Raw genomic sequence first — 26,793 nt, 5'->3', positions numbered from 1 at the left:
CCTTATCCTGAGTTTTACTTGGTCCTGAAGCATGTCCTGGCCAAGCTGTGCTCTAATCAAGCGTAAGATACCTGCTCTGGCCTGCACTGACACAACATTGGCAGTAATTTGTGGGGTTTTCTCTGAACAGTCTTGATGTGGTAACTGAAAGTCCTGCAGGTTTCATTTCGAAAAGAGCAGGCAGGTTGGCACCTCAGAATGAGGTGTCTGTGTTCTGTCACAGTTGGAGAAGCTCCAGACCCTGCTGGACCAGGAGAAGCAGACCACCCAGGACATGGAGGCCCTGGGAGAGGAGCTGCTCAAGGAGAAACAGAAGCTGGAGAAAACACTGGAGGCAGCGCAGGCGGACAAGGACAGACAGGTACACCACCTCTGTCCCTCCACCAGGGGGCTCTGGCAGCAACATTAAGCTGTGAATTATAGTAACAAACATGCTAAGCAAATTATTAATATCCAGGGTGGCTTTCGTAATCCACATGTCATATACATATATAGGTATTTACGGAAGCAATTCAGGTTAAGTACCTTGCCCAAAGGTACAGCGATGCCCCACGTGGGAATCGAGCTAGCAGACTTAACCCCTTATAAGACCTGCTCCATAACATTTACTGGCTGAAGTTTTCCTATTATAAATGGCAGTGTAGTCTTCTGTGCCTGGCTGTGCTGACGAGGCCCTGTGTCCTGCGTGGCTCAGGTCCTGGAACTGGAGCACCTGAACCAGGCGGTGGCGTCACTGCGGAAACGGGCGCAGGAGGACAGCGAGGCGCGGGTGCGGGAGGTGGAGCAGGAGAACCGCGTGCTGCACCAGACCATCTCGGACACGGGCGGCAAGCTGGCGCAGGCGGAGACGGAGCGGCGGCAGGCCCTGAAGGAGGCGGAGCGCCTGCGGGAGCGGGCGGAGCGGGCGCGGGAGCTGGAGGCGGAGGTGTCCCGCCTGGAGCGCGGCGGCGAGCAGCTGCAGAAGCAGGTGGCGGCGCTGCGCATCGCCTGCGACCGCACCGAGGCCCTGGAGCGCGACAACGCCGGGCTGGAGCGCGACAACCGGCAGCTGAAGAAGCTGGCGGACACGGCGCAGAACGCCGCGCTGCGGCTGGGCGCGCTGGAGGAGGACCGGCGCCAGCTCGACCAGGAGAACCTGGAGCTCCGCCGCACCCTGGAGGCGCTCAAGCCGGCCGCCGCCAAGCTGCCGCAGCTGGAAGCGGAGAAGGCAGAGCTGGAGCGCGAGCGGGAGGAGCTGGCCCGTGCCGCCGAGGAGCTCCGCCCGCTCGGCAAGAAGGCTGAGAGGCTGGAGCTCAGCTGCAGCACCCTGGACGCCGAGAACCGGCGGCTGCAGCAGTGCCTGGAGGGCGGCCGCGCCAAGGCCCAGGCCCTGGAGCAGGAGCTGCGGGAGGCAGAGGCCGAGGCCCAGGGGCTGCGCCGGGAGCTGGAGGAGCTGCGCATCGCCGGGAAGCGGCTGGAGGGCGCGGAGGAGGAGCGCAGGGCGCTGGAGCAGGAGCTGGGCCAGTCGGAGAAGGAGAGGAAGCAGCTGGAGAAGGAGGCCCGCAGGCTCCGGCAGCAGCTGGAGGTGAAGGAGGCGGCGCTGGACGAGAGCGCGCTGCGTCTGGCCGGCCTGGAGAAGGAGGCCGGCGCCACGAACAAGGAGCTGAGCCGGCTGAAGGAGGCCGCGGGAAAGCTGAAGGAGCTGGAGTGGGAGAACAAGGAGCTGCAGAAGCAGGCCACCATCGACAAGAGGACCCTGGCCACGCTCAGAGAGGTATGGGAGACAAGCCTTGGTGATAGGGGTGTGTGTGTGTGTGTGTGTGTGTGAAAGAGGGGTGTGTGTGTGTCTGTGTTTGTGACAGCTAGCGAGAGAGAGGTGTGTGTGTGTGTGTGTGTGTGTGTGAGAGAGAGAGTTTTGTGTGAGAGAGATATAGTTACGTGTGTGTGTGAGACAGAGAGTTGTGTGTGAGAGAGGGTAGTGTGTGCGTTTGCGTGTTTGTGTCTGAGCGTGTACAGATGTAAGGATAGTGTGTGTGTGTGTGTGTGTGTGTGAGAGTTGTGTGTGTGAGAGGGTAGTGTGTGCGTCTGTGTGTTTGTGTCTGAGAGACTGCTGTGTGTCTGAGCGTGTACAGATGTAAGGATAGTGTGTGTGTGACAGCTCTTGCGGCCTCTCTCTCAGGACCTGGTGAATGAGAAGCTGAAGGTGCAGCAGCAGTGGAATGACCTGGAGAAGCTGAACCACGAGCTGGAGAAGATCGGCCTGAACCGCGAGAAGCTGCTGCAGGAGGAGCACAGCAGCGAGGACAAGTAAGGGGCGCGGTCCAAACGCTCACCGCGCGGTCCAAACGCTCACCACCCGGTCCAAACGCTCACCACCCGGTCCAAACGCTCACCGCCCGGTCCAAACGCTTACCACACGGTCCAAACGCTCACCGCCCGGTCCAAACGCTCACCGCCCAGTCCAAACGTTCATTGCCCGGACCAGCTGCTCACTGCACGGTCCAAATGCTCACCGCCCGGTCCAAACGCTCACCGCCCAGTCCAGCTGCTCACTGCACGGTCCAAACGCTCACCGCACAATTGTTCCAAACGCTCACCGCTCGGTACAAAGGTTCATTGCCCGGTCCAGCTGCTCACTGCACGGTCCAAACACTCACCGCACGATCAGTCCAAATGCTCACCGCACGGTCCAAACGCTCACCATACAGTCCAAACACTCATCATATCACCAGCTCAGGGGCATAATTTAAGCTTTTCAGACACTCATGACTTTGTCCAAACACTCACCAAACAGTCTGAACTCCTACCACATAGTCCATACTGTTGTCACTTGGTCAAAAACCATCACCACAGTCCCAACCCTCACCACACAATCACATTGTCCAGACTCTCACCACATACAGTACATTTTGATTGGGTGATTGATTGTAATGCTTTTGTTTAGAGTCACAATAATGTCCCGGGCTTCCTGTGACTGCAGTTGACTACTGTCACAATATTTATTTGTTATGATGTTTAAGGAACCCTTAAGTTGATTAATTCTAAAAGTTGTGCTTCTGACCCAGACCATTGCCCTATTGCTCTTGTAAAGATTTATTAGTAGGCATCCAAGCCAGAAATGCAGAAATCCTATTGTTTTTTATAAAGATGATTTGGCTTCTTACCCAGAATGGTTGGAAGTCAGTTTGTTTAGTAAAGACTGTTGTTAGCATTGTCGTGTGCTGGAATTTGCGTCATGGACGTGTTTGCCTTGCTGTGTGGACGCTGCCCGCGGGGCCACCGCTGTGCCAGGTATTACGGGTGAGTGTGTTTGCAGCTGGTGCGCAGTGATGTGCCGTTTAAACCGGTGTGCTGTGAGTGTTTCTCCCTGCTGCGTGACTGTCCGCTCCAGCTCTCCCTCTTCCTCACGCTCTCAGTCCACGGGGATCACATCAGAAAAGCCCGCCGAGTCACTTCCTGAGTCTTAAAATTCACCCTTACAGAGCCCCAGCCCTGTCTCGCTTGAAATCCTGACTCTCTGTTCCTTTGAGGCATTCTGATGTGTGTTTCACGTGATTATAGTCCATTTATACTAGCTGTAGAGTGGTGCGTCAGGGTGAGGTAGCACGCAGTGTGCAGGGTTAACTGTAACTCCAGTGTGATGTTCTGGCCTTTTGTAAAACTGGTTGGGTCAAAGCAGGAGTTGTGAATTGGGATGGTGTTTTTAAAGTGGAAGGAAACTCACTTAAATAGCTAAGCACTGATTAGTTTTTAAATGAAGTCCCCCATATATACAGGAGCAGATGGTTAGAGGTGTAGCGGGTGGCGTTTCCCAGTGTTTGTCTCTTACAGTACTGCTTATCAGTTTGGGTTCTCTCCAGTGTGGGTGGAGCAGTGAGTCAGGTGTGTGCTATTGTTACAGTTCCTCAGGCCTCCAGAACCAGCCAGCTGTGGACTGGGTCAGACTGCTTCGCTTCCAGAAAGGAAATGGCCCTGTAGAAAAATGGCAAACTCAAACAAGAAAAGGAGTGCACAGTGCTCAGAGCTCAAAAGTGCAACAAAAATAGTCTGTGCTTATCGTTTTTAGAGGAAGTTCATTGTTGATTCTGGTGATGAGGTCCATTAAGCCTCATACAATGTCTTTAATAAAATACATGTGTGTTTACCTCGGCACAGGTAAAGACAACATGTTTCGTTCTACAGCTGTGCTCAGCCCTCACGACTGATTAAAATTTACTGGCACGAGATCAAAGCTAAATATGCCAACTTTGCAATGCTGTTTACACAGGCATGACTGTGTTAATTTATCCATCCTTAACCTTTGTCTTTTAGCTCTGTAGTGTTTTTATCCCGCAGGAGTATTTACTGAGTAAATTGCATTACCATTTGGATGTAATTACAAAGACACAGATTATCAGTACAGATTAGATTGGAATATTAAGTGGTTTAAATTGAAGATTTCAGGATCAAGTGAATGGAATGGAGCTCATTGGGGTACATGATCTCTGTGACTCATTGGGTGTGTTTATTGTACATTACAGTTCCCTGTTTAAATCTGGCCTCTCTCTCCCTCAGCAAGTACAAGATCCTGGAGTCGAAGATCGAGTCGACGCTGAAGAAGACTCTGGAGATCCGAGAGGAGAAGATCCAGAGCCTGGAGTCTCGCCTGGCAGAGTCCAGCAACTTGAACAAACAGCTCCACACTGAGCTCACTTCTGTAAGAGAGAAATCCCACAATCCCTTGCATGTAACCTGCCTTTCCGTCCCCATATTTCAAGGTTAAAATGGGATTCAGACTCATGTTTCTGCCTCCAAAGCATTCAGCTCCATGGTGGGGGTTCTGTTTATTTGATTATTAATACTTTCACTAGTATGTATGTATACAGCTGTAGCACCAGCAGTCCCTCGGCAGGATAAGACAAAACAAAGCGTACATACAAAAAAATAGATATGTGTGTGTGTGTGTGTACTCTTGTGGGACTGTGTGTGTGTGTGTGTATGTGTGTGTGTGTGTGTGTGTGTAGTCCTATGAGAGTGAGTGGGTGTGGGTAAATCCCTGTGTGTTCTCCTGTGGGTGTGTATATACTCTTTTGGGAGTGTGTGTATGTGTGTGTAAGCCCCTTGTGTCGCTGCAGGTGAAGAGGAGCCTGGAGGCCCTGCGGCAGAGGCAGGAGGAGCAGGAGGCGCACTCCCAGAATGCTCAGCAGAGCCAGCCGAGGAGGGCGCGGGAGAGCAGCGAGGCCGAGCAGAGGGAGGCCACCGCCCAGCTGCTGAAGCTCAAGGACCGCCTCATCGACATCGAGAAGAACGTGAGCAGGAAGGGAGGGGGGGCCACAGAAGCCACACCCACATACATCTCTGATAGGAGCCCCAGTAACTATACACTGTACCTCTATAGTTACTACTGTGTACCTACATGATGCCTTCTCGCCACATACACACTGTGGTGGTTACATAAGTGCAATTACCACAAACAGCCACAAACAGGTTTAACAAAACATTTACGTTACATTACCATCTGACTACATTTGTTCAGCAGACATTCCTGTCCAGAGCAACCCGCATAGCTTAGAATTTTAAGGATGTTTACATACCTGGATATTTACTAAGGCCATTCGGGTTAAGTACCTTGCCCAAGGGTACAAGAGCTGTAGCTCACCTGGGAATTGAACCAGCAACCTTTGTATGACAAGGCTTGCCCCTCAACGCTGTGCCACACCAGAAGCATCTGCACAGCAGAAAAAGGAGCTGGGCCTTGCTCACCTGCAAGGAGCAGTGTTTTTTCCCCGTCGCCCCTCACCCCTCTCCCTGTCTGCGCAGAACGCGGCGCTGCAGACGGAGAAGCAGCTGCAGAAGGAGCAGCTGCGGCAGCTGGACACGCAGAACACGCAGCTGAATGCGCAGATCCTGGTCCTGCAGAAGCAGGCCTCCGCCCTGCAGGAGCACAACACCGCCCTGCACACGCAGGCCGCCAAGCTGCAGGTCCCCTCTCTCACACCCCCCGCCCCCTCTCTCACACCCCCCACCCCCTACACTCCATCTGCCCCCCCTTTCATTACCCACCTTTACCTTCGCCACCCTGCACACCTGTTACCTCTGTAAAGACTCCAGTGCTTTGTCAAGTGCTTGTCCGCATTACCCACTGGCTTGTCTGTCGCGGCTGTTGTCCTGCTTTACCGTCCTCTTGGCATCTTTCCTGTCTCTGGTAACTGTCATGGTCTTTTCCTGAAATCCTTTAACTGAAATGAGTTTTGCGGTCTGGCACAGCAGTGATAATTTGTATGCTGTATGTATGTGTGTGGATGTCTGATTGTGTCTGTGTGTGTCTGAATGTATCTGTGTCTGAGTGTATGTCTGTATCTGTGTCTGAGTGTGTCTGTCTGTGTGTGTGTATATGTGCGTGCGTGCGCGTGTGTGTATACTCTTGTGGGACTGTGTGCGCGTGCGCGCTGTGTCTGTGTGTCCGGTATCTGCGGTATGTGCTCACTCTCTCCCCGTGGGCCGCAGGTGGAGAGCTCGACGCTGAGCTCGCAGAGCGCCTCGCTGATGGCGCAGAACGCCACGCTGCAGGGCCAGGTGCAGACGCTGGAGAGCGAGGCGGAGGCGCTGCAGGGCCGCTGGGAGGAGGCGCGGGCGGCGCGCGAGAGCGTGCTGCAGGACCACGAGCGGCTGCTGGCCGTGCACGAGCGGCAGGCCGCCGAGTACGAGCAGCTCATCGCCCAGCACACCGCCCTGAAGAGCAGCCACCGCGGCCTGGAGCAGGAGCACCGCGCGCTGGAGAGCAAGTGCGTCACACCGGGGCGGGGCGTTACGGGGCGTTACGGGGTGGCAGTCTTCTCCACTGTGATAGCTTGTGATGTTCTGACTTTGATCAAGTCGCTTCATGAATATGCACACTGTCAGCAGATCAAAATCACTTTTATCTTTAACAGTGGCTGAGGCTGACTTAAATACGTTAAGCATACAGAGCTGACTGTGTCATCAGTATGTCTTGTACACAGTGAGGTCATACAGGTCCCATGGCTCCACCTGTCATTCATGCTACCCATATTTATCCTCAGCAAAACATACAAATCTCAAATCTACAATTTAGATTTATTTGGATATAAGTATTTAGATATTGTGATACTAGATATTGTGATATAGACATTGATCTAATATACATGAGACTACATGTGATATATAGACCTAATACATAGATACTGTGATTTTAGTCATTATGGGGTTTTGACTTTGGCAGGATGAGCGGAGGGCCTATGAAGGTTACCCCAGATGTGGGCTCTGTGCCCTGCCTGGGCGTCTCATTACCCCACGACTGTAAAACCTTCTCAGCTGCATCTAGGCTGCACTTGGTGTCGGACTGCTGACGGGGCTTTTTGAGGGAAAGGGGGGTAAAGCAGGGTTCTGGTGAGGGGGAGGGGGGGGATTCTGTTCCGGGGGTTTGGCGGACATCGTCTCACAGGGGAGGTTATAATGTCTTTAGTGCCTTGATTGTTAAGTGGAGTCTAATTTCATTGGTGGTCTCATTGGGGGAAAACAGCACAGTAAAAGTCGACTTTGATTTCCTGTGTAAATGTGCAGAGCAGGAAGTGAAACCGGAGAGTGGTGCAGAGACCCGGGCCTCTCAGAGGGTTTACAGTAGCCCTGCGCCGGTGCCTTGCGAGAGATCAAATGCTGTGGTAAATCCAAACGAGCGGGCTGGGAGTTGAGAGGGCTGGCTGGGCTGGCCGGGCTGTGCAGCCGCATGCGCAGGCCTACTGGTGGGTTGCACATGTGGAGAAGCAGAGCGGGACGACTGCGCAGTCAGCTGCAGAGCGATGATGTCATAAGCCCTGGCGTGCAGCCGGTCTGAATGAGAATCAAGAATAGGCAGAAGTGAGGGGAGTGGCAGTTGTACAAAGGTTACATGATCCATAACATTTGAGCACAGTGGAAACTTCCCAGCCTCGTTGTTTTCTTTGATCTTATTTTTGAACCTGTAGTTCACACCCTTGTTTTCCCTCATGTACACGGAAAGTTGGCTCTATCTCACTACACATTATCAAAATTAGCTGAAAATACTCTAATGGTGCATGCTAGCCTCCCAGTGTAATCTCTCCATAAATAATGCATGTGGCTCCCCTGGGTCGCAGGCTCAGGGCTTAAGAGGAGCAGGTGGGCTGCGATCAGTGGGTCAGCTGTAATATCAGCAGCCTCTGGGCCCCAGGTGGCTGTCGGGTCTGGGCGTGTAGCAGCAGGGAGTATGAGCGTATGAGCACTCCTCATTACACACTGCTAAATATTTCATGACCATAGAGCACACACACACACACACACACACACACACACACACACATACTCCTGCTGCCATTATGCTGAGTGCAGTGAGGTAATCAATACGCTCACACACCGGCCGGTTGCCGGCTGCTTGGATCACAGTGGCCAGGTGCCTCAGGTCTGCCTGCGTCAGCAGGAAACCCTGGAGAGGGACACCTTCAGCACAGCCTCAGCCTTAACATGGAAATAGTGTCCTGCACTGTACAAAAAGCTCACAAACTGTGTGCATCAGACTGCACTGTCTGCTCTGGGATTCTGCCAGCACATTGTCCATCCATTGGCTTTGCTTCATTGTGTCAGCTGTGAAACTGCATTGAGAAGTGTTCTCTCACCTACCTAGAATGTCTAATGCACTTTACATTTGTTACACAAATTATCCTTAAATTCAAATGGATATTTTTACCTCACCCACGGGTGCAGGCGGTGCCCCACTTTCAGGTAGAATCTTCACCCTTCTCTCTTTTGAGTCCTAGTTGTGCTGAGTTTTTGAGTGTGAAGTTACCTTTTCACTCCTTTTGCTCCACCACAAGATTAGACCCCATGTCTGAACTACTGCAGCTCAGAGCAAGTAGCCAGGGCCCTTGTGTGTGGGGACACGGTCGCAGTGTGTGGGGTCCGGTCAAGCAGCATATTTCTGAAGGCAGCAGCTTATACTGCGTACCATGCTGTGGTCACAATTCCACAACATTATTGAAACACAAGGTTAGACTAGTGAAGGGCCTTGTGACCTTGTAAAGATGTAGAATGCAAATGCAAGACTGGAGAGGACTGGACCAGCTGAGAGGGCTTAAAGAGTTATGCCTGTCTGCATGTGCAGGCTGTGTTACAGTATTTAACTTGTCAATTAATCACGATCAATTTCGATAAAAAAGTTGGTTGTCAGCTGAAGTTTTATATGATTAGTTTTTCCAATTAATCAACCAGTCACTACAGCTGTGCAGTTGTAGTCAAAACAGTGCTTGAAGCATTCGAAAGTTTATGGAGACCATACCAGGTTAACACCTTGAGACCGGTACAAAACCCTGAGACCAGTCTGATCATGGAGGAGTGATCAGATAAAAAGTGGCCCTGAGGCCTGCCTGGCCCTGTGACCTTGTGTGACCCTAAGTGACCCTGAGGCCTGTCTCACCCTGTGCCCCTGCAGGTACGCAGTGCTGCTGATGCAGAAGGCTGCTCTGGAGAATCTGGAGGGCACCCTGCGCAAAGAGAGGGAGAACCTGGGGGAGGAGATCCACAAAAACGGCCTCATCCTGGGGGAGAACCAGAGCCTGAGGGGAGAGCTGGACAGGTGAGTGCCGTGTGTAGAAACTCAACTTCCATTTAAACACTGGCTCCCTCTGCTGGTTGTAGTGTGTAATTGTATGTGCCACATTTATTTGTGCAAGCTAACGGAAGCTATAGTCCTATTAAAAGAAAGGTTTACTAATATATTGTGAGCATTACTGTTGTTTGGAGTTACCACCATTTAAAAATGTCCATTCACTTATTCTTAATACATCAGCAGTGGGTTCATTTATTAAGAATGGTAAATGGTGAACACAGACTTTTCCCTACTCACAGTCAGTGCAGGTGAAGGTCAGTTTGGCAGGGATTAGAGGTGGTTTCTGGCACACCAATCCTTCCACTCCTTCACTACGAACTGACAACCCCATAAAGATAACCACAAAGATAAAAAACAAGTCATACTGTTCTCAGTTAAGTAAAAGTTAAGTAAAAATTTTGCTCATGTTAGTAGTAGCGATGGCATAGCCTTCTAAATGTGTCTTAGTGTTTACAACTGCTTAGTTTAAAATAGTAAAAATGGTGAAAAGGTCTGAAAATAACTAATACAATGCAACAACCCAACTCACTTGGCATTAGCAAGGATAAATAGGCTGGAGGGTCTTTCTTTAATTTTTTTTAATCTAAACAGTAAAGACTCCATTCAAGATAATGGTAATATAACAACCCAAAAATCACATCATGGTCCCCCATGGTGTCTGACTCCTGGATGCTTGGCCTGCCGCCCTTGTGTCCGTGCGGTGTATCCATGTGTGTTTCTGGCGCCCCCTGCAGGCTGACGCAGACGCACGAGCAGCTGAGGCAGGAGTATGACAGGCTCCAGCTGCAGACCAAGGAGCTGAAGACGTCGCTGAACGAGTCGCAGCTGGAGCTGAACCGCTGGCAGGCCCGCTACGACCAGCTAAAGGAGCAGAACCAGGGCCTGGACATCTCCCTCACCAAGCTGGACAACCACTGCGAGGTGGGTGTACGGAGACCGCATAATTATACATGCATGTGACATCAGAAGTTCTCTACACCTGTGTGGTCATGCTAATAAAGCTTATTTGAATTCGATTTAAATCTGAATTTGAACACTTCATCTCACCAGTTTATGGCTGAGGAGTTTAGGGTTTTAAGGTACACTGTGGAGTGAGGTGTAATGGTGGGGTTTTGTGAAGTAACAGTAACTCTCCAAACACTTAAATCAATAGGCTGTGTGCTGGGTTTAATAATTACAGTCGTCAAGTCTTGCTATACAGAGGTTGCTATACAGAGTCTAGGTGCTCCCTTTCCAGTATTTCGGAAACCTGTCGTATGAGTTGTGTAAGTTGCACCTTAGTTAAGTCTAATGATTGGGCCAATTGACCAAATCAGGAATTGACTAGAGGATCCTGAAAAAGTCCACCGCTGCAGCCTGAGGCCATTTTAGGGCTGTTAGGAATTGACCTTTCACTTAATTGTCTAAAAGATCCTGATAAGATCAGCGTGCTGCCAGTTGAAGTGGTGAGTTGATCGCGCGTTGACCTGCCCTGTTACACACAGCTGCTGACCCGTCTGAAGGGGAACCTCGAGGAGGAGAACCACCACCTGCTGAGTCAGATCCAGATGCTCAGCCAGCAGAACCAGACCCTGCTGGAGACCACCATGGAGAGCAAGGAGCTGTACCACGAGGAGCAGAAGCAGTACATGTGAGTGTCCCTCACTCTGGCACTCCAACTTTCAGGAATCGCAAAGTTGGCGTCAAGTTCTCCTCACCGTCCTGCAGCACGCTCAGTGGTGTTCGGTCTTTTTTGCGACGCTCTTGCAACTTGCGACTTGCAAAGCAGAGGCACATCCGTGCATTTAACCAGCCCACAAGAACAGCTGTAAACCACACTCAGATGGGCGTCAGTACGTCACACGGTGCTACAGAAACGGGTGCCATGCTGAATGCACACACTGAGTGACACAAAGTGTGCTACAAAGTGATACAAAGTGCGCTGGCTGGGTTGTGGTGTGATGAGGAATGTTGGTCCACATAAACTCCCCATTCCCTGGTGAAATGAAGCCATTTGTGTCCTGCTAAGCTCCCTTTCACTGAAATTCACAGCGTCTGGGCTATAGGGTTACCTTTGCTCTTGGCTTGAGTGTCTAATCTACTTCTACTGTAAAAGGTTCTTAAGCGTGTATTTTTATCACCTCTAATGTGCTGTATAATCTTGTTTCAGTGATAAGCTGAACACCCTGCGGCGCCAGAAAGAAAAACTGGAAGAGAAGATAATGGATCAGTACAAGTTCTACGATCCAACTCCCAAAAAGTAAGCTGTGCTACTTCTGTTCTCTTGCTATATACATGGATAGACCAAAAGAAATGTGACCGCATAGATTGCTGTAGATTAGAGATTTATAGACTCTTTTTTTAGCCTCCTGCTCAATCCTGAACCCTTGCAACCCTTTCAGTACTCCTATGGGTACCCCTGGTTGAAATCCTTTGTTTTAGAAGAGTAGGCAGGAGTGTATGATGTATAACATGGTAGAACGTGCTATGTGTTCATGACTGTATCCCGTACTTATCCTCAGACGGAACCACTGGGTGGGCGCGAAAGCCCTGGCCAAATTCATCAAGCCAAAGAGGGAGAGTGCCCGCGAGCGAATCCGCAGCGCCCCGGAAACGTCCCGGCCCACGTCGCCCATCGAGTGCCCCGACCCCGCGCCCCCGCTGCCGTCCCGGCAGGCCCGCCCCAGTTTGGACTCCATGGGCGTTCACTCGCTGGAGGAGAACCACTCCCACACCTTCCCCCTCACCCCATCGTACACCACCAAAGGTATATATGAGGGGAATGAGCTATGTATAGTTTGTGCTGTAAGACATGGGACCGCTGTTTTCTGGCTCCGAACTCCACAGGATTTATATTCTGTAGTTTCTGTACCTCATCCCGTTGGTTTTCATTCTGGAGAATGTTTTTGTAAGATTTCTGTAAGCACGCAACAGACAGGTGTATAGCCATTGATCCTTGGAATAAGACCCAGACGGACTTCAGGTGTGGTTTTCTCCCTGTATTATACCGTGGAGTTGCCTTATCTCCCATTCAGGCTTTTCTTGATGTGAAACAGTGAGGTAAGAACTTAAAGCCACTCCATCAAAATATCAGGCACCTTCACAGATATTTACACATACTAACACACTCTTAGGCAGACAGGCATGCAGTGGAAGGCGTGTTCTTGCAATCAGACAAACACATACACACATTCACTCACATGCTCAGACTCACATGAGCACACACTCTGAGTTGCTATATCTATAGTACTTAATGTGCACTGCCAGCCCTATTGAGGTTCCTACCATCCTAACTTGCTGAAGCTGACCTACCATATTGTAGATACTCTGTCACAGTATGCGGGTCTTAGTGTTCCTGCCGATGAATTCCTAGCAACCCTAACATGCATGTAGATGTTACGGTCCTCACTACTAAAGGAAGAGTGCTTTTTATTGAAAGCATAGTTTCTCCTAAAACATCCTAGTTTCATGTTTTGTCATCTGACCATAAAGCAGCATCCACCCATTTTGGCATGTTATGAATTGATCCTAGCATTGGATTAGCATGGTGCTGTTCTCATGTACAGGGATTTATTCTTTACATATGCAAAAGGAGACCAAACGTTTCTTTGGTAGGTGGTAGAATATCAAATTTCAGAGGTTTAGATTTTAGAGTTCTCCTTTTGAAAAAGAGTATTTGAATTCTTGTGTGTTTGTGAACTGCAACAAGCATTTTTTAATCCACAAGGGGGCGTCTGAGACCAAACTGACTTCTGGAATCAACTGCAGCGTATATGGTATCGGAAGGGATGCAGTTTACTTCCTCAGTCTCTGGTTCCTTTACTCTGCTATTTAGTAATTCCTTTAATTCCTCGAACCTATCTTATTCTAATTAACTGCCTCTCTGTAATCTCTGGGTTTTAGGAGTGTCACCTGTGTGGTCTAACAACGTATCAGTGATAGTGCATGCATCTGGTGTTTCTCTGTACAGTGGGAATTCGTGTTCTGTACAGGATTAACGTTCTTTTCAGTATCATCATTTGTAAAACTCATCTTTTTCTTCCACTCATCTTCCTCTCTCTCTCTCTCCCTCTCTCTTGCGTGTTTCTTTCTTCTGTTTGTTTTTGTTCCCGTAACCCCCCCCCGGGCGCTCAGCGCCTTCCTCAGCCAAACGGCTTCAGTTTCTGCGGAGTAAGAGTCAGGAGAAGCTCAAGTCCCCGCGGACCCCCCCCCACGCGGCGCTCGCTCTCGAGACGCCTGCGCTTCTGGGCGTCCTGTGACATCCCTCCCGTCCCCAGCGAGCCCCTGGCTCAGAACACGCACTTCTGACCGACCCCTTCCGCCATCAGCCGCCATCCATCTCCCTCCATCAGACACCGTCTTTCTGTAGCCCTGTCTTATACAGAGACACACACACACACACACACACACACACACACACACACACACAGACTGTACCCACGTCACCACACACCCACACAGACTGTACCCACATCATCACACACACACACACACACACACACACACACACAGACTGTACCCACGTCACCACACACCCACACAGACTGTACCCATATCACCACACACACGCACAGACTGCACCCACATCACCACACACACACACGGCCGGGTGATGGACCTCTCTCGGCAGTGCAGCGTGCAGTGTCTGAAGTCTCATCAATTACAAGGCTTCCACATCTCAGAGCTAGAAGCTGGCACTAATCCACTTCACCCCCCCCCCCCCCACCCCACCCCCAAACGCGCACGCACACATACACACACGCACGTACACAGTGACCATTCATTTCAGAAGAACTGATTCTGCCATCAAGTTCAAAATGGACTCAACTTAAGTAGGAACAGCAGTAAGTAGCCCCATTGGAAAGCATATATGTTAGCGCCTTTGCCCTGCTGAGGTGTTTCATCTGTGTCACCTGATAGATTTAATCATGTAAATGGAAGTGGTCCTGGGTGGTGACCCAACAGCACTTAGCTTAGTGGCAGCACTCAGAGCGCTCAATACATGATGAGTCAAACGCCTTCTTGATTGAAGTCCCAGTCTGTGGTTAGTGAGTGTGTTGTCGTGCCGCTTGCTTTTTTGTCTGTGGCCTGCGATCTCTGACGCTGTGTTTACGACTAACTCTGAAACGAGGCGCAAATGCCAAACCGCCTGCCACTAGAGTTCTTACTGTTGAGTGCTGACACTGCTCTGCTCCCCTGGCCTCAGCATACACACACACACACACACACACACACACACACACACACACAGAGAAATGCAGGAGCACCATCTCCACCCCCTCATCCATCTTCCCCCTTTCTCTCTCCCGCCTCGTTACCTGTCCATCACCATACCTGTCACCTAATCATTCATCTCACCGCAGCAGTTGGTAGCTGCTCAGCAGCTACGCTTCTTTCTAAAGGGGCAAACTGCACCTGATCCTCTTCATGCACTCGCATGTCTTGTGTGTCTGACTGCTGCCATGAACGTACCAGCTGCGGTTAGCACCCCTAACCCAACCCTCGGAGGCCCTCACAAACACGCTCTGCGCTTCCTCGCACTGTCTGTTTCCTGCACGCACATGGGAAAACAGCCACTGCTGAAGGTTTCAGTGAATTCAGTATAGAGGCGTAGAGGCTCAGCTCTAAAATACTATTTTCGTGAAATCGAACAAAAAAATGCCACAAATGATACCTTCTTGAGACTGCCTTTACAGAAGGAGCTCAGATACTTAATGAACAGTGATGTCAGTGTAGCCTCCAAGTGGCTCAGTTGGCAAGGCTGTCCTCTTGAGAGTAGGCTGAGCCCTACGGCCCGGGTTCGATCCCGGCCGCGTCATCAGGTGACCCGGAGCCCGCAGCAGCGGAACAGATTGGCTTCGCTCTGCTGGGTGTAGGGGTTAGCTTATCGACAGGAGTTTCCCCTTCTCTCCACTCTCAGGCACTCCTGTGCGTCATCGGGCACCTGCTGCGTGAGTCAGTGAGAAGACTGCAGCGGAGCGGCGTCTGACTTCCTGTTGGCACTTACGTCACGCGCTCACCGAGGGGGAACAAGGGTGTTGCAGTGAGATGAGCCGAAAGTGCAGTCGGCAATCCCAGCACAGAGTTGCATGAAGGGAAATGCACATTAAAAGAGAAATGTCAGAGTAATGGAAAAACTAGATGTCACTGCTTTCACTTTTCAAAATGGCTGCCTGTATCACCATATAGCTTCAGTGTTGGGAGATTTTAGCCCTGTTGCTGAGAAAACATGTTTCAACAGTTGAATTTGAATAATGAGGCGGTTTTTATGGTATTTGAATGTAACCAGTTTACTCAAGTGCAAGGTCTGCATAGTTGCACAATCCACGGATCTACCCCTCAGCCTTGTATCTAATCACTGTTGGTGTGGGTGCAAGAGATGTAACGTTGGTATGAAAGACGTGTTAAACAGGCACATGGTCTGGTGTGGGGATTGCATAAGTCTCACAAACCCGTTGTGGCCCCAACAGACATTTGCTGTGGGACCCCCACTTCCACTGAGCAGATTATCTGATGCTAAATGTCAAGCAGTAAATATCCCTCACCTAAGCCATCGATCCATGAATTGACTTGTGCCAGTGAATAATATCACATATAACTGAGAGAAACTGCATGCTGCAGCCAGCATCTTCTGAGATCTACCTTTAGATAGAGCGCTCCCCTGGGATCGACCTCACTTCCTGCTGAAATATAGGTTTTAAAGGCTGATGAGAGTTCTTGGTAACTGCTTCTGCAGTCCTGTCCAGCCCCTCCACATCATCTCTGTCCTACCCAGAATCCTTTGCGCGTGGCACATGGCACACATGTTTAGGAAGTGGACATGCAGTCCACCATCGCAGCAGCTGTATAGACAGTTTCAGCTCCATTTTGAAGACAGAATCTGTATTCTGTCCCACGGTGAGACACACAAATACACATCCGCCTGCTTGCATCGTTCTCCCACGGTGACCCTGACCTGCACACCTGCCCGCAGTCCCTCACAGTGGTGCACCTGTCCGCCTGCCTGCAGTGCCAACCGTGTTGCCTCCCCGCTGCTCCAGCTCGTGTGTTGAGGAGGCCGAGACAGTTGTGCTGTTGAGGATATCCAGGTGCTAACTGTTCCCTCGTTGCTTTTAGCCCGCAATGAGAGCGCCGGTCCGAGGGGAAGGGACATGGCCCGGACACCAGGGGGCAGCAGCGAGACCGTGAACGGAGCCGAGGAGCTCCACGCCAGACGGAGGGGCGTTGAGCCGGGGGCCTCGCCCTATTCACCCTCACCCATCCCCCCCACCGGCAGTACCAACTCTACCCCCAGCCACACTCCCAACTCAAGCACCAGGCACGGCCACAGACCCAAAGGTAGGCCGCGCTCTCCCACTGTTTTTTTGCAAAATATCGAACTGCGAGACTGAACAGTGGAAACGAAGAAACCTAAGGGTTTCACAGAGGAATCGAGTGTTGCGGTGGTCACTGGTTAGTGTGTAGAAAGGCACACAGTGTGTAGAAAGGCTCATCAAGGTCTTCTGTTCTCACCTAAAAATAGGAAGCTATAGTAATGCACTTCTGCAAAAGCTGTTTGCTTGTGGCTACCATTGCTGCTGCTACCTCGTTCATGGAAATGAATCCATTGTGAAATCCACCCCATGAACGCAACATACTGGATGAATTCCATCTTTCATCTTAATTGCATCAGGGTGCTTAATCTTTCATCTTAATTGTATCAAGATGCCTGCATCTTTACTGTTACAAAACCAACTGTTGTTTTTGATGATTTTATGTTTTTTAGCATGCTGTTAATGAAAAGATTGCTGTTTCACCCCAGTTGAAAGTTTGGCTTGCTGACACAAAATCCTGTTCTATCTGTACAAACTCAGGTAGTCAGATAGACATAGGTACACACACATAAACAGGGAGAAATATGTTTGTGGTAGGTCACAACCCCTTAAACAAATTGTCAATCATTTGTGGGAAATAATTATACTGATCTTTTTTAAACCTATTTTCCATTGATGTGTCTGAAGCATTCTGCGCTGTTGTGTCTGTGGCAGACCTTTGACCCCTCTGCTGGTTGCCTGGAGACGGTGATATTTATTTAATTGATCTAAAACAATTAATGGAACCTCTCTGGCAGGCATCTCTGTAAAGAACACAGGCTGAGCACAGCATCTTTATTTGTCCTGAAGAAAGCTCGCAGCATCCGATTTCAGATGCAGCGAGGCTCAGCAGATTAATGTTGATGCTGTTTAATGTCACCGCCTTGCTGTTGGTGACCCTGTGTTCTGTCACATGAATTTGCATTCCGGTTAAATTTGGACGAAGGGCTCTCGCTGGCTCGTTTGAAATGCCTCAGCTCCATCTCACCACTGCAGTCTCACCTCAGCTGCAGAGCTATTTAAATCAGGAAAGCTGCTGAGATGCTGTGTCCTGTCTTTCTTTAAGAAAGCGTGCATGCAGTCTGTTTTTATACATTGTGCTCTGTTTCTCTGATAGCACATAGAGGTTTTTTGGGCTCATGGGGTTCCTTTGTGTAAACTTAATGTGTGTTTTCAACTGCTTGCCTTTTCACCAGAAGAAATATGCATATTTGCACAATTAATCATCTCATATAGTATATTATATAATGAAGAATAATATTGCCAGTATAAATCATACAAGTCATGTGCAGTACCTTTAAAATCCCACAAATTTGGTGAACAAGAAATTGACTCCAATTTTGTGTTTATAGTTAACTCATGACCAGTACTGTGACCAAACCTTTGCTCTGGAAATTATGAAGTGTGCACATATTTCCATCAGGGAGTGATCCTTTATTCTGACCCATTACTACATATATTTATGTATTAATCACATCTTTACTGCATTCATAGGTTATTTTGTCAAGAAAAAAATTACGCTTCTCTTGGTAAACCTGTTGTAAAGGTGCAGTATAGTCCATTATTTGTGGAAAATCCCTCTCTACAATGTGCTTCCAGCAAATGGAGTGGGCTGTACTGTCAGATACTGAGGTGTGACATCTCTTCTAGGCAACAGTGGAGTAATGTCATTACTGAGTGTGAAGCACTCCTTGTGCTTTGAGCGTGAAGGGATTGGGTTTGTATTACAGCTGTGTGTGAAATCCATTCCATTGTGTGCTGGATTGGGCGAAAGCAGGCAGGGCCTCACAACTGGTGTGTTTTGGGGAAAAAGGGCAGTAAAGCCCTCTCAAGGAAGTTGGTGTACTCCCTAAAAGTATCAGAAGGACATTCTGTTTACAGCTGAAGTGTGTCAAATGTTTAACGTTTCACATATATGTGCATACTTAATATCCCAGAGCATCCAAGGACTCGGTTTTTTTAATGAAGTATATCTGGAGCAGATTAAGGCATGTGAATAATCTCGTGCTGAGATTAACAGGTCTCAACAGATTTGTGTCTGTGGAAATGACGCACTCTGTACATCCTGGAGGCTTTGCACTCGGCTGCCATGCGGTTGCAGTCACGTCTCTGCTGTCTCCTCTGCAGGCTTAAACCCAGACGAGGACCCGCGGCGGCAGTCCCCAGACACCGCGTTTGTGAGCGGTGGTGTCCATGGAAACACAGGTACGGCCCCGCTGGATCGATAGCCGCGGGCCGGCTGCGGCTGCGTCCCCTCGGCCTGTGTGTCTGCACCGCCCCAGCTCTGCCGTTCAGCGCAGCGGCCGAGAGCAAGGCGCGGATTGTGCAAGCCTCTTTCGGCTCGACGGCGGGGAACAGGAGCACACATTCCAGATTACCGCAAGGCCAGAAGTGTACTGATAATATGAGGGCCGTGGCTGTCAGTTAGTTTTTCTTGTCTTCGATGACGAAAACATACTGACGACTGCAAGGCCTTGCTAAACCAGCAATAATGATCTCTTCACTCCTACACGCATTTACGATTAGCAGGAGGAATCTTTTCACGTTTTAGCTCAATTCTAAGCTTCACAGAAGGACAACTTTTTTGTTGTTTAAACAGTTGTTGCGTGTGGGTTTTTCAGCTTTAGTCTCTTAATAAAATGACAGCATTGGTTGTTAGCTGGACAGCAGGCTTGTTCTGTCACATCACCTGCACAGTTGTATAATGTGCAACCACTGCGCTTCCCGGCCACATGAGGTTCACACTCATTAGCATAGTAAGCAGTGTTGGCAACAGGTGCTGTTTCCGCTAACTGCTTCCACAGGGACTGGCAGCCGTGGCCTGTGACCCTATTAAGAGCCACGAGGGAAACTCACAAATGTATTTAGATGTTGTGTGAGAGAAGCTCAGGCCTGACACTCCCCATCTCCTCTCTCTCTCTCTCTCTCTCCCTCCCTCCCCCCCGCCCCCCCCAGGGCACCGGCCCAACTCTACTGAGCTCAGCCGCAGCACCTCCAGCAGTGACTCTCCTGTCCACTCGAAAGGTATTCACCTACATTAGTGTGTTAACACACTGTCCCAGTGTATCGCAGCCAGTATCCAAAATATAGACTGTTCTCTCTGGGTGTGGCTTCAGCTTTCTATTCCTTTTTTTGTTTTTCCTCAACACTCTCTCCTTTCTCACCCTTTTGATCCTCCTTTTTCCATCTATACATCTCCCACCTGTCCCATGCCCCTGTTACCTGCTCACTAACCTCTTCTGCACCCCCCACCCCCCCTTTCCTTCTCCCTCTCCCCTTCTCACTCCCAGGCTCACTGGAGCGTCTGGACGCCCTCATGCCAGGGCATGGGGCGCGTGATGTCCTGCTGTCCCACAGCTCCCCGCTCCCCTCCGACACCCCCCCCCTGCGCGGCGGGCCCCGCCCGGGCCGGCGACGCCCTTCGTCCCCGGGCAGCGAGATGGTCACCCTGGAGGAGTTCCTGGAGGAGAGCAACACTCTCTCTCCCCCTACTGTAAGTCCGGGGCTGCTGCAGGTCCTGGGCTTTGGCAGCTCTGAGTTTGTTGATGTTTTCCTGCCCGTTGGGGTGAAAGGCCACTTTCAAAGTGCACTTGGTATGGGAGATTGAACAGGTCAAGTGTGACCCAGGCAAATTACCCATTACGCCAAATGACAACTACGAAACATCCATGGGCATATGTTACATGATACAGTATTACTAAGATAACCATTGTTTTTTCGTACGATTTTGAAGTGACATTGTTGGTGTGTTGGAGTCACTGTAGAATGATGTATTACTTCAAATTTACTTCTTTTTTAGTAAATTTATCATATATATTTTTTTCATATATATTGGTATACACGATTGTCACGCGGAACAGTTGCATCTTTGTCGTAAGCAAAGGGGGATGTTTGGATTTGCTCCGGATTCCCCCTGAGCACTTTGTGCTCGCATGAAGAAGAGGACGCAGATCCACAGCTCTGTCACTAATGCAATTGGTTACACTCATCCAGTCTTACTCCAGTAGTGTCAAACCGTGTTTGTGGATGAGGTGTGCTCACCCAGCCCAAGCTGATAGTAAGAAAACACAGAGCAAAATTAAGTCTAAGACAGACAGGGATGACAGTGTGGAACGGTATGGTATTTTGGCCCAGCACTCGACATGAATGGACCGCAGTCCAGAGTCGGTTCTATATGCGGAGTCTTTGTTGCCATTTGTCAGCCTATAGCCACTGAGGCAGTCAGAGAGCAGGTGGGTGTGGCTGGTGAATCCTCAGAGCTTTTCTCCCCCATTATTCAACCCTGCTTGGAGTCGCCAAATGTGCATTAGGCTCATCTCATTGCGTAGACATCTGCACCTGTGATGGTGCACCGCAAGTGATGAAGCAAGAAGGGTGAAATCCTCAGATTTACTCGCACGTATCCAGCGGCTGTCTGTCACGATACAGTGCACAACAGCGATGTGGTCGCTTATGTGATCAGAGAAGCTCCCAAGCGTCTCAGTAATCCGGGGAAACCCTGGCCTTCCTACGACCTACCCGCCCCTATCTCTGGCGGAACAAAGCCAGTTTGCTCGGCCGCTATGAACTCATGGCTGTTGTCAGCAGATGACATCTCAAACCCGGGTCTGAGGGCTCAGCCTGCGCTCAAGGTGGGCGCCTTGCTCAATGAGCCACTTGGGAGCCTGATCCTTTCGATAACTAGTCACAGCAACTGCAGGTTTGCAGGTCGTAAACATCGATGCTCAAACACCAAAACGACCACAAGGTTTGGCTTGTTTTTAAGCCCACAGCAAACAGATGTCTGTTTATGCTAAACTTTGAAAGACCCATTAGCACTGCAGAGAATGTGAGATTCATGATGTGTGGACAAAGTCTGACCTGAACTTCCTGACTGACCTGAGATATGTGAATATGAGAGAAGCTTCACCTCCTGAGGTTGATTCCAGGGGGGCGGAGTGCGTGGGTCCTGTAGGTCTTGCAGTGTCTCATGTCTCATTCTTACTATAATTGGTTCCCTAGAATTGCCAGCCCTGGGTTCTCGGGGGCCGCCAGTTTGTGAGTGCAGGCCTCTAGATTTAGAAAGCTGACCGAAACCATATGTTCCGAGGAAGCAGAGGAACTGAAATGGAACTGGATATCCTCACTGTAAAGCTTTTCAAAGCAGAGTAAATATCTTTGCATTGGGGGAGGAAAGCCAAAAAGCCGTTAGGTTCAACCGCTCCTGGGTATTTTCCCTTGTTCCATTTCAGCCGCAGACATAAGCGTGGCAGTGAGCAGACTTCCTGTGCCCGATGCAGGGCTGAGTCTGTCTCCTTTCTGCACCCCATACGGTGTGCCTCCCTCCCCAAAACCCTCCCCCAAATCTTCTCTGCCCCCAACTCACCTGCCAACAGCCAGTATTCGGTGGGTCTTTGAAGACGTAGTCACATTGCATTATAGTCAATGCGGTTTTCTACCCCAGCCCCACTGCCACCACAACACTTTCTCTTGCGGTGAAGGAACCCCTTCAGCAACCCAGCAGTTCAATCCACAGACCCACCCCAAATTTACATACACCACGTTCTCGCCAGGATCCAGCCTTATTCTAGTCAGCCAGTCGCAGCCAATCATAGATAAAGGCCCTCTTCCTCCTATGACCTCCCCACATTCCGTTCACAGTGCCAGCAGTGCAGAGAGCTTCACATTTATCTTTGCTGTTTGAAGCCTGCACTTTATTTCTGATAAAAGAGAGATGAATTGCAGGGCTGCGTAATGGTCTTACCCTCACATTTCTGAAAGGCTAGTTTATAGAAACGTTTGGAAAGTCCAACACTCAGGGTGTACCCTTCCAATGAGGGGCGACAACCACAAACCTCTCAACCTTGGGGGTTCAAAGAGGATCACGGACGCAGAAATGTTCTGGTTAGAACTGAATTCGATAGATTTTCTGTTCTGTTCTTATCCGATACGGGTGTGGTTATTGACTCACTTCAGATGTGAAAGCCCAAAGACATGAGCACCAGCGCTGTTAACCGATTTATTCTGCATGGCTGCGCAGTGCAGCAGTGCGGATGTGGTGCAGTTCTGTCTCATCACCAAACCAAATGCCGCTCTCTGGATGTCTGATAACTGTAACTGTAACCTATGTAGGTCGCTCTGGGTAAGAGCATCTGCTAAGTAATAAAAAAAAAAATAGTGGCCACAGTCTAACAAAAGATCTCTCCACTCTTTTGACAGCAAGTCTTAGGTAACACACAATACATCTTGATCGGATTACTTAAATTGGAAAGGCCACTCATGTCTAAATGTAGCTGTATTTTGAGCTGAAATTCACGGAACTATCATTTTATATTATATCATATTTATATTTATAGGGGCTATTGATTTTTAATATAGTCATTTGCTTCACTCAGAATGCATTTTGCGAGAGTGGGACAGTGGGAGGTGGCACAAGCTTGGGGAAATTTCAGTACATTGTTATTTTTATTTATTTTTTTAAAGCAGCTGACTGAGGACATCTGATCCCGCTTGTTTACGCCTTTATCTAAAAGCTCGATGGAGTGTCTAATTGAGGGCCATGGAACTAATTGGGTTTGATGTGATCTCAGGCCTGCAGTGCCATAAACACATTTTCTCTGCAATAGATCTTCATTGCTGAGCCAGGGCACTTTGAGGGACTGGAAATTTGATGGCATATCACCCTGATGCCCCCCCCCGGGGCACGCTCTGACTCCCCTCCTCCACGCTCACCAGCACAGCTCGGGGAGGGTTTCGTCTGCCCGTAGCAGCTCTTTTTAATTCAGACTGCATAGCTTGGTTTAATTTTTTAATTCAGACATCACAACTTAGGTTTAGTTTTAGTTTAGATGTGTCAGCTTGTTTTAGTGTCTAAGTGTCTAGTGTCTAAGTATATTGCCCAGGGGTACAACAGCAGAACTCCAGCAGGGAATTGAACCGGCAACATTTTGGTTACGAGCCGTGCTCCTTACCACTATGCTACACTGCCGCCTATACCAAGATGTCTGCTGCTCTCTGGTCATCCCCAGTTGCTCAAAAATGCATTGTCATTGACTCAGAATGAGCACTGACATAATACTCTCTGTAATGCAGTAAGTGGACATGATTAATGATGATACGAACAATTGTTTGATTAGTTGTAACTGTAGCCTGAGCGTGTCTTTGGGGGTGCCAGTAGGCAGTAACGGTGCAAGTCCCTCTCTCTCTAACCGCGAACCTTCCTCCCTCAGGTGCAGACCAGCAGTCATGAGGATCTGCTGACCGACTACTTCAACAAAGTGGGCGAGTGGCCCGGGGCCGGCCGTCCCACCCCTCTAAGAGACGGAGCCAAGACTCCCACCAGCTACGTCACACCCACGGTGAAGGCCCCGCCCCCTGGAGACCCCCGCGCTCTCAAACCGGGGCAGAGCGTCAAACCCAGCGTGCGCCTGCCAGAGGCAGCCCCGCCCACAGGCCACACCCAAACGCTGCCTGTGCGGGGAGGTGGCGGGGGCGGGGGCCGGCCCCCTCCACTGCACACCGCGGGCTCCAGGGCCGTCAAAAGCGGCCTTAGCCGAACCTTCAGCCTGGCATCGGCTGACCTGCTGCGCTCCAACGGTCCCGACAGCTACCGCGAGGGGGGCTCGCCCTGGCCTGGGGGGGACCAGGCGGACGGGGCGGTGGTGAGGAGGGCAGGGGCGGGGCCTCGAGAGAGGCCGCAGTCCGCCATCCTCGCCGGGTCCTTGCCCCAAGCAGGGGACGCAGTCCACCAGAGCCTGGCCAGGCTGTCCCATGTCCCGCCCAGAGAGGAGCACCTGCCCCCCCCACAGCACCACTCCTCCTCCCTGTCCCTGTCTGCCAGCCCGGGCGCCAAGGATCGCTACGGCGGCAGGCGGACGGGAACCCCGCGGGACAGCCAGCCCCAGGGCCGGCCCGCATCCCAGCACCGCGGCGAGGTCGCCATGGTGACGCCAGTTCGGGCAGTGCCGGCCCAGAGGCAGGAGGAGAAGGAAGAGCCGGCGGAGGCCGCACCGGCCGAGTCCCCGCAGATGAAGAAGTGGGAGGGGGGCGGGGGCAACTGCGGGGGCGAGGAGCCCCCCAAGAGCACCCCCGCCTCCCCTGACCCCAACAACGACCCCCAGACTGTGTGGTATGAGTACGGGTGTGTGTAGACAGTGGGTCTGCGCATCAGCAGTGAGTGCGGTGCTTAGCAACGGTGGGGGTCCACCACCTCACTGTGGGGAAACTTCTAACTTCATGACGCTGTGCCCAAAGAACTGTACCTGTCAGACCTCACACGCAGCAGGCAAAGGCATGGAATCTGTTTGGTTGCTCGTAGGAGGTCCTGCCCGCTAGCTTAGATGAAGTCTGTGTTAGTTTTCACTGCTTCCTAAAGGTTTCGTCTGAAGCGCTTCTCCTCAAGGAAGAGTCCCCACACCTTCAGCTCAGTGCCCAGCAGCGCCCTCTCTGTGACTGTCTGTTCATCACTTGGTCTAACACTGCGGGTTTGGTGCGGTTTGTGAATGAACGTCTCGAGAGAAGAGAACGCTTGAGACCAAACTGGAGAGGGTTACTCCGTCAGTCAGTCCTTTCCCGCCCCTTTGCCTCTAGCGGTGCTCGTCCGGCCAAGTTCTATTCTGAATCAGAAAAACAAAAGTTTGGGAAAGGGAGAAGGGGGACCACTCCCATTGCAATTACAGCGTAATTACAGCCTCCATTGTGGAGACCAAGGACAGCGGTTGTCTATCTCTTCGGTCACAGATTACTGGAAATGGTTCCTCTTTCTGGACGCCTCTCGTGTTTTCTTTTCTTGCCGTTTCCTTTGCGGGTGACCTCCGTTTGCTCAGCCACGGGCAGGGTTAAGTGCAGGCTTATGAGGGAATGTGTAATCCATGCCCCCTCTGTTGAAACCAGCAGAGAAGATGGTTCCAGTAAAAAAAAAAAAAGAGGACGAAAAGCGTGCAGGATCCTGTTTCCACACGCGTCTGCTCCCCACCCGGCCCTCGTCCCTTCATCTCCCCGGCGACGCCGACCCGCGTTGAATGTTGCGCAAAAGGATCTGTCTGTTCTCTCTGTAAATTCAACAGATGTTTTCCGAAATGCATTCTTAAAGCACTAAAGTATGTAATGAAGTAGACATGAGTTTGAACACTGAGTGCGTTTTTTAGCAGATTGCGTTTACTGTATGTCCTGTAACGCATCCTTTTCAGTTATTATTTTTCACCCCCCCCCCCCCCCACGCCTCTTAAATAGGAAGCATAATTCACATCAGCCTCACAGACTAGAGTAATAACTTATTTATTGTTTCAGTCCACACGATTAAATCTTAACATCTGAAAGCTGAATTGTGTTATGCTGAATTGGTGATGTGTTGCACTGAAGTTGTGCCGTGGAATGGGCCAGTGAATGCAGAAGGCTACTTTGTGAATTTAGCAGGTTAAAATACCGAAGACTTACTGCTACTGCTACCGCTATCACCAGGACCGAAAGCAGCATGGAGCAGCGGCTTGGTTTTGCTGAGCCCCACATGTGTAGCACTGTGCATAACAGCGTGTCTGCGGAAGAAATCTGCATCATAGCACTCAAAAGGATGTACATTCACGTCATTTAATTTCTTATCAGAGGCCCTTATCTATAATGACTTTTTGGCACCAAATAATACTCTTCCATTTTTTTTTATCACATTGATTTGAGTAAAGTTAAAGGGGTACAAGAGCAGCATCCAGCCTGGGATCCAAACCCATGTCCACCTGGTCCAGTGCTCTGTTGTATCATTATTCATGGTGCTCACCTTTAAGTAGCCAGACTCTGCGTAAGGAAGTAAATTTAAAAAAAAAAAAAGCCATTTGGTATGTGTCATGCTTTGTCATCTCTGGGCCTCTGAGAGCAGAAAGGTGTACATCATCTGTG

General features: G+C 50.3%; 1 protein-coding gene across 2 annotated transcripts in view; it reads left to right on the top strand.

Moving 5' to 3' along the window:
• Positions 1 to 26,110, top strand: part of ccdc88c (coiled-coil domain containing 88C) — a 68,096-nt gene extending 41,986 nt beyond the window's left edge. The window contains exons 14-30 of one of the 2 annotated variants that reach the window (XM_036541708.1): positions 224 to 361; positions 695 to 1,753; positions 2,159 to 2,286; positions 4,534 to 4,675; positions 5,094 to 5,267; positions 5,779 to 5,940; positions 6,466 to 6,743; positions 9,419 to 9,562; positions 10,330 to 10,516; positions 11,080 to 11,225; positions 11,745 to 11,834; positions 12,097 to 12,341; positions 16,691 to 16,912; positions 19,054 to 19,131; positions 19,882 to 19,950; positions 20,217 to 20,419; positions 24,135 to 26,110. In XM_036541708.1, coding sequence (XP_036397601.1) covers positions 224 to 361; positions 695 to 1,753; positions 2,159 to 2,286; positions 4,534 to 4,675; positions 5,094 to 5,267; positions 5,779 to 5,940; positions 6,466 to 6,743; positions 9,419 to 9,562; positions 10,330 to 10,516; positions 11,080 to 11,225; positions 11,745 to 11,834; positions 12,097 to 12,341; positions 16,691 to 16,912; positions 19,054 to 19,131; positions 19,882 to 19,950; positions 20,217 to 20,419; positions 24,135 to 25,055 — 4,386 coding nt within the window. In that variant the 3' untranslated portion in view covers positions 25,056 to 26,110. Of the gene's footprint in view, positions 1 to 223; positions 362 to 694; positions 1,754 to 2,158; positions 2,287 to 4,533; positions 4,676 to 5,093; positions 5,268 to 5,778; positions 5,941 to 6,465; positions 6,744 to 9,418; positions 9,563 to 10,329; positions 10,517 to 11,079; positions 11,226 to 11,744; positions 11,835 to 12,096; positions 12,342 to 13,708; positions 13,956 to 16,690; positions 16,913 to 19,053; positions 19,132 to 19,881; positions 19,951 to 20,216; positions 20,420 to 24,134 lie in introns of those variants that run through there. The other variant, XM_036541709.1, reaches the window with a different exon arrangement.
• The last annotated feature ends 683 nt before the right edge of the window (positions 26,111 to 26,793 follow it).

The sequence above is a fragment of the Megalops cyprinoides genome, chromosome 12 (assembly GCF_013368585.1).
Source record: "Megalops cyprinoides isolate fMegCyp1 chromosome 12, fMegCyp1.pri, whole genome shotgun sequence".
NCBI lineage: Eukaryota > Metazoa > Chordata > Actinopteri > Elopiformes > Megalopidae > Megalops > Megalops cyprinoides.
This window is presented reverse-complemented; position numbering and strand designations above follow the sequence as displayed.